A 7,635-nucleotide genomic window follows, 5' to 3' on the forward strand; every position below is an offset into this window, starting at 1 on the left:
ATTGATGTCGTATGTTGCTCACAAAGTCTTTTAAAGAAACAATTAACTTGTTGCCTTCACAAATGTCTAAACCAGGGCTCTGTATTTTTTTATTAACTAAATGAAATCTCTCCAAAACTTCTTCCCAAAAGATAATCAAAATTGCAGTCTCGAGTTTCGCCATTTTATTGAATAAATTACGTTTTTTGTTTTTATTTCAAACTAGGTTGAAGCCTGGCGCATACGCCACGACATCAGGAAAAAATGCTTTTTAGGTTTTTTTTAAATGAAAAACAAAAAATCCGGCAACGACAGTTTTTAGAAGAGCCAATTAGCTATCTTTTAGTAAAAAAGCAACTTTCTAGAGCAAGTCGTTACTTCAGTAGAGACGACACAAATAAACATTAGCATTTTATATATGTATTATAAAATTAAAATAACTTTGGTTGCACATCATAATACGACGACAAGCAAACTCCATAAGACGACGCATGGTGTCATTGATAACGTGCAACGAAAGTTGTTTTAATTTCCCTTTTAGATAGTTTACTAACTTTTTTTTTCATTATTAGTCATTATTTTTCATCAGCAATAATTTCCCAACTTTATGCGTATAAGTTAAAAATCACCCTGTATAAGCCACCCTGTACAGGGTGTCCGGACTAAGAATAGCTCTCGGCCGTATCTCGGAAAGTATTAGCCGTAGGGCCTGCGGAAAAAAATATTTATAACTCAAAAGGCTATGAGAAATTGCTGGAAATTATTTTCAAGTTTGTAGAACGGCCGTTAGAGGGCGCAACTGCTGTTTTTACACAATTTTTCCTAGATAACAGGTACTTAAATAATAGCTTCAAAATTTTCAGTAAATCTGGAATATTTTTTGTTAGAACCGTTTCCCAGTATCTGCCAAAATAAAGTGGTGGGGGAAGGTTACATCTCTTTTTATTTAAATATTAATAATTCCGGACTCGATGATCGGAATCGAACAAATGAGAGCTCATTTAAAAGAGCGTTTCTTACTCTATTTTATACAGTATACACACTAATAATAAGCTTTTGAATGTAGACGCTAGGAGGCGCTGTCTTGCAATTTAACAAACATAGCGCGTTTCTTCAAAAAAATTAAATGCGATAGTATATGTAATTATAGCTGATAGTAAAGAGTAATAAAAGCTTAAAAAGTAAGCGAAAACCGCATCTTGATATCCTTTTCCAAACCGAAGATATTAGAAATAAGAAAATTATAATAAATACGAAAAAATAAGCCCTTAATTACCTTATTTCTATAACACGGTTACAGTAGAGGGCTACTGTAACCGTGTTATGTAAAAGTTATATAAAAAACGGCGCAATGTTTGTTAAATTGTAAGACGGCGCCCCCTGGCGTCTACGTTCAAAAGCTTATTTTTATTGTTTATATGGTATAATATAGGGTAAGAAACGCTCTTTTAAACGAGCTCTCATTTGTTTGATTCCGATCATCCAGTCCGGAGTTATTAACATTTAAATAAAAAGAGCTCTAAACTTCCCCCACCACTTTATTTTAGCAGATAGGGAAAAATGGTTCTAACAAAAATATCCTAAATTTACTGAAGATTATGAAGCTATTATTTATAGTACATCGTATCTAGGCAAAAAAAATTTTCCATTGCAGTTACGCCCTCTAGCGGTCGTTCTACAAACTTCAAAATAATTTTCAGCCATTTCTCATATTTTTTCCGCAAGCCCTACGACTAATGCTTTCCGACATACAGCCGAGAGCTATTCTTATTGGGACGCCCTGTACATAATAATTTATGTTGAACAATTTTATAGATGACACGGCATCTATGCAACTACTCAACGCATCATTACGCTTACCATCGCACTTATTGCAACAATTTTTTAATCGTTAACCAAGTTCAAATAATATTATCTTTACACAATAGTTTCGCTATAATAATGTATCGCGTTATATTATTTTTATTATTCATAATAAGAACAAATGCACTTTTCGACAACGGTAACCACACATATTTTTATTTTTTACAATATATATTTTTATTTATTAACTTAAACAACTTTTTTTAGATCTGGATTTCAATTGTAGAGGAAAAACGTTTAAAAATGTCACTTTGACAGCGTATTATCCGGATTATACCAACCAAGATAACGAGTTTGGTTTTCAAGATAAGAAAGGAAGGAAACTAAGAACATTACAGGTAAAGCAGATCCACTAATATACATAAATTATACTATATGATCGAATAAAAACGGCGTCAAAGACGGCTGAGGAATGACAATCGATAATAATTTTGGCGGGGTCAAGCCCTTTAATGGAGCTTACTGCCAGTTGGCCGTAAGAATTTTTTAGAAATAGATTTGTGTGTCTGGAAACGTTCTATCTTTAATTTTTCTGTAATTGATGGTAATTTTTTCAAGTTTTATGTCAACTTTTTATAAATGACGTCTTCCTAGAGATCGACCTTGCCAAAATTATCATCGATTGTCATTCCCCAGCCGTCTTTGACGCCGTTTCCTTTTCAATCATACGGTATATTTTTATATTTTTTTTTGTGTTTAAACTTAAAGAAAAGAAAATAAATTGTAACCCAGTTTTAGGTAAAAAAAAATCAGCTAAACTGTTGCAAATAGACAATAATTGAATAACTATGATAAAAAAATATTAAAAAAGTTCAATAATTTAGATATAATTAGCAACCGATGCCATTTTCTAGCATTGTTCTTTTTAAAGACAACAACAGTCAATTATATAGGTGGTCCAGTTTTTTAACAGGAATTTTATAACTAATTTTGATTTAAGTTTTTTTATTTACAACCACATACCGGGTGCGTCTCAAAAGTGGCTCACCCCTATAACTTTTTTATTTTTTCAGTTAAAACAACGATATTTGGTATGTTAGTACATGACATAAATTGGGATTGATTGACGTATTCAATTATTTTCGGTCACTTCCGGTTTCACCGGAAATGACTACAAACTTTAAATTTTAAATGGCACCCTCGGTTTTTTTTACTTTATTCAATACAAAATGACACTCTGGATCGAATGACATATCATGTCAACTTTGACATTTTTGGCATGTGGTTTATTTGAAATTGTAACATGCGGTTCATAACGACAATTTGACTCAAAATACCATGTCTGTCATTCGATTCAGATTGTCATTTTCTATCGAATAAAGTAAAATATTACCGAGGGTGCCATTTAAAAAATCAAAAGTTGTAATCATTTCCGGTGAAACCGAAGTGACCGAAAGCGATTGAATACGTCAATAAATCCCAATTTATGTCATATACTAACATACCAAATATCAAAAATGTCTATACCTATGTGGCGGATTCATCTATCCAAAATCCTTTATGGGTATTTCGCCACTAATTATTACTATTATTTGTTGCAGTGGCGAAATACCCACAAAGGTTTTTTTGGATATACCAAATCGTTGTTTTATCTGAAAAAATAAAAATGTTATAGGGGTGAGCCACTTTTAAGACGCACCCGGTATATAATACTGACATTACTGACTTAAAAAATTTGAAAGTGTCAAATTATCTACATTTCTTTCCTCTTTCGTTTCCCTCGCCCATTTCCCTCACTCGGTTTTTCTTATTTCTCGCCTCATTTAATTAAGCAAAATATTCTTTTAATATCTTTATTAAATATTTATCTAACATCAACAAAAATAAACAAGAAGATTAACAATAATAATTGAAGATTTTGGAAACATTTAAAAAAAAGCCTGGTAAAAATGCTAGACTTCTTTGGCTTAAAACCTGCATTCTGGCGTTTTAAAAAAGCGACGAGTTTGTGATAATTTGATATGTCAGTCTTTTCCCTTAATTCTAGCATTGTCCGTATCATGCTGTACGTAGCCCAAAGAGTAGATGGCTTTTTCTGCCTTACCATGTCGCTGAAATATGCCATCAAGACTCTCTCCGAAGCAATATTCTTAACATTTCTTTCGGCACACCATTTTTCGGATACTTTCAATGCTATTTCATATCGCCCCCTACTTTTCTCTGGAAGTAAAGTGGCTTCTGCTCTTTTTGCATCTTCTGTAAGTTCTGGCGGATTACCAATATTAAAGTAGTCTTCATTATCAGAATTTTCCGACAACATTCTAGCTTTCTGTGTTCTGTGTTATATAAATTCGAAAAAGCGAACGAGAAATAATTCAAAACTGTCACTTAGTTGTTTGTTTGTTGAAGGTTTGCGCCATAACAGAGAGAACACTAATAACTAAAGTGAGAGAGACCGATCTACGTTAATTTTTGAAGACTGTGTTAGTGGCGCGGCCTTTGGCGTCTAACCCGAACTATGAGCGAACTATCGATATAGTAGGTTGCATTCATACCTATATACAGGCGCCAAAAATTTCAAATTTGTATATTTGAACCGAATCTTAATCTTTCAAGTTTATAATAAGAAATCTTCGTAGTTTTTTTAGATTATTTTCTTGACAACGAAAATTTATTATTAGACTTTAAAGCATTAAAACCTATAAATAAAATACTGTGTAGGAACATAATAATTTATTTAACTCCAGACTCCTTGCCATACTCCAACTCAAGGCTGCAATCTTTCAGTATCTTTTTTATCTAACTTCAAGCAGCATTTGGACGTCGGGACAACGTTGTGTCACGCGACCAAACGTCGGGCACAACGTCGGCACAACCTCGTGCCAACCCTAGTCTGCACTTGGAGAATAATTTTGGGTCGAAACAACGTTGGATACCGACGTTGGCTAGAAGCCTAATTTAGTACAAACTGCAACGTTGTTTAAAATCCTAATTCACAGAAATACAAAACTAATATGGCGTCTAAGTCGCGTTTTATCCTAAATTGGGATAATTATAGTAAAAATATTATATTTATAATTTAGTTAGAGACATATGTCAGATGGCAGTGAAGGAAAACAAAACAAAAGTATTTAAGTGTGGAGGATGTTTGAAGATCATAATTATTGAAACACTTTAACCGACTCTGTAACTCGTTACCCAAGGTAAAAAGTTAAACGCAAACAACTTTATTGATAAATGTATTGTTTCTACTTTAAAAAATACTAATGGGCCTTGAAATTAAAGAAGTTTTAAAAATTTTCTTGAATTTTTTTTTTAGTAAAATGAGAATAATTTATTCGCATTCGAAAAAATTGTTTCCGCGTATTTTTTAGGGTCAAATATTTCAAGTTAATGTATTCAAAAAGCAGGAATTGCTATTTTAAGAACGAAACATTTTCTTATTTAACAACATGGCGGCTTTAACTTTGTTGTTTTGGAGATTAAGATGGAGTAGTTCGAGTAGTCGCATACTGGACTAATAAAGTCGCAGTTCGGCCTTAACAGGTAGTATACTAGTCGCAAGATTGCCTAATTTAGTCATTCTAGAGTCTAGCTTGTGCCGCCCTCTATAATCTAAATAAACGAGGAAGTGTCGGTAATATATGTCGATGTATATTTAAATTTAGTTTTATATGTACCTTTCTTATGTCCCATTTTAATTAAGTTTTTTTTTTATAAAAACAAAAACAGCACTGAACTGTCTGACTGAACAGAACAATGAATTGAAAATTTAAGATTTAAGGTTATGGTTCAATACAGTTGCAAAAAGGTAGTGACTCTACGTCCTACCAACGTAAGAATAAGGAAATCTAAACAACGTTGGAATTAGTAAAACAGACGACGTTTGCATAACGTTGGAATAGGTCCTGAAACTGACGTCGGAAAACTCTATATTATCCAACGTTGTAACTACGTTGTCCGAATCACCTAAAGATCACTTAAGCAAAAAAGGTTACAAGACAACGTTTATTCGACGTCGCAGAAGCTTCTATTTTGCTGTAGTATTAGTCCAACGTCGGCAAAACATTTAAATTTATTTTAATACCTAAGGTACGGAGCTAACTATTTTTTGTAACTAATCCAACGTTGTGTTTAGTAAACATGTGGTCGCAAGTCGTGAAAATGCTACTTGGGAACTTGGTTGGGAGTAAACAGGAAAGCACGGTTTGGAGCTCGCACAGTGTATCAGTCGGTATCCCGTAGGTATTCAATGTTTTTGATGGTCTCTATTCTATAACAAGAACCTAGCAGTTGAAGAAAATAATTTGTATTACTGGAAATAATACCAGGTATAATACCTAGTCGCTCCATAGGTATCAGAAAAGAATGTGATGTTTTAAATTAAAAAAATTAAATTAGCAATGTACGATTATTATGTGCACTCACTATTACTATTAGGTATGTTAAAATAATTACCGAGATAAAACTTACCTTTAAAGGAAACGTTTTGTCTGGGTCTCAACCACAAAACAAAAATTACAAAAATGCTGAATAATCGTGGAATCTGAAATAATCAATAATGACAATAATCTTCTCTTCTGACAAGCTAAAAGAACAGGCACATTCAGTCAAAAACAATTTATTACTCCGATTTGCTCCGATTATCAACAGATTTTAGTTATCTCCTTCTAGAACTAAGAAATAGAAAAAGCTACTGACAATCTAATTAATCCTGTCAAATGTTTAACTTGCAAAGTTGAAAACTTCTGTTTTTGACCGCCTAAACGCTATGCGCGTCTGGGATGCGCGGTGACAAAATAAACTTGTCTACGAAATGCCCTATTCCACAAGCCCTCTCACTTTGGTTATTAGTTTCTCTCTGCGCCATAACAACAAAACAGGAAATGACAATATATAATAATTTTTTTTCAAATCTCGGAGGAAAGTTTTCATTATTGTCTCGAGATTTAGTTACACTTCCCTCCTCGATATGTAATATACCGTATGATCGAGAAAAAACGGCGTCAGCGATGGCTATGAAATGAAGATCGCTGAAATGTCATCGATCGTTATTTCCCAGCCAACTGGACGCCGTTTTTTTCGATCATACGGTACTATTAAATTGTCAAAAGCAATGTCGCCTCCCTTGATCATAAAACTTAATTATTATGGAGTACTTTAATATTTTTGTTTGATTTAGGATTATTTAGACGGACGTAATGACTACGTCACACTGGGTATGGACGAGCAGCTCGGTATACCGTACGGGACAAAAGTATGTATTCCCGAATTAAACAAGCATTTTGGCCACAGGATAAGGTTGGAAGTTAGAGATTCTTCATTTGATTTGTACGGTTTAGGGTATTCTAGAGCTGATATTTGTGTTAGAACTGAAATAGATAGTTATGACACAATTGTTAATAGACAGGTTACGTTGATTTTTGTTTAAATGATTATTAGTTAGTATAAAATTATTATTGTATCATATAATGATGTGTAAAATGTATTATTTTAAGAAATACTAATATAAAAATGTAATAAAGTTATATGAAAGTGTGATTTTGATTCAGTTAAATCATGGAGTAAATATAGGGTTAGGTTCCTGTCCTCTATTCCAAATTCCAGAGGACAGTCCTCTTTTTGATCGTACTGCTCTCTTTTCTCTCACGTATTGGAAAACTCCTTTTTATGCACCAAACTCAAAATCTAAAAAAATATTTGTCTATTATGTCTATCGTCTCAAACCTTAATAAAATTATTAATCTCGCAACAATGTGTCTTTCGTTAGTCTCAGTAGTTCTTCTTTTAGAAAACTTCTTCTTCTTGAGAAACCCCATAAAACACAAGATAATGGAGCACCCTGTACAGGGT

The 7,635-nt window shown here is 33.1% G+C and overlaps 1 protein-coding gene across 1 annotated transcript; it reads left to right on the top strand.

Moving 5' to 3' along the window:
• The first annotated feature begins 1,840 nt into the window (after positions 1 to 1,840).
• Positions 1,841 to 7,301, top strand: LOC115882106. Its single transcript, XM_030899949.1, has 3 exons — positions 1,841 to 1,981; positions 2,050 to 2,180; positions 6,965 to 7,301. The coding sequence occupies exons 1-3, from the start codon at positions 1,921 to 1,923 to the stop codon at positions 7,211 to 7,213; spliced, it is 441 nt and encodes a 146-aa protein (XP_030755809.1). The 5' UTR covers positions 1,841 to 1,920; the 3' UTR covers positions 7,214 to 7,301.
• Positions 7,302 to 7,635: the final 334 nt, after the last annotated feature.

The sequence above is a fragment of the Sitophilus oryzae genome, unplaced genomic scaffold (assembly GCF_002938485.1).
Source record: "Sitophilus oryzae breed Bouriz unplaced genomic scaffold, Soryzae_2.0 scaffold_1750_pilon_pilon, whole genome shotgun sequence".
Lineage (NCBI taxonomy): Eukaryota > Metazoa > Arthropoda > Insecta > Coleoptera > Curculionidae > Sitophilus > Sitophilus oryzae.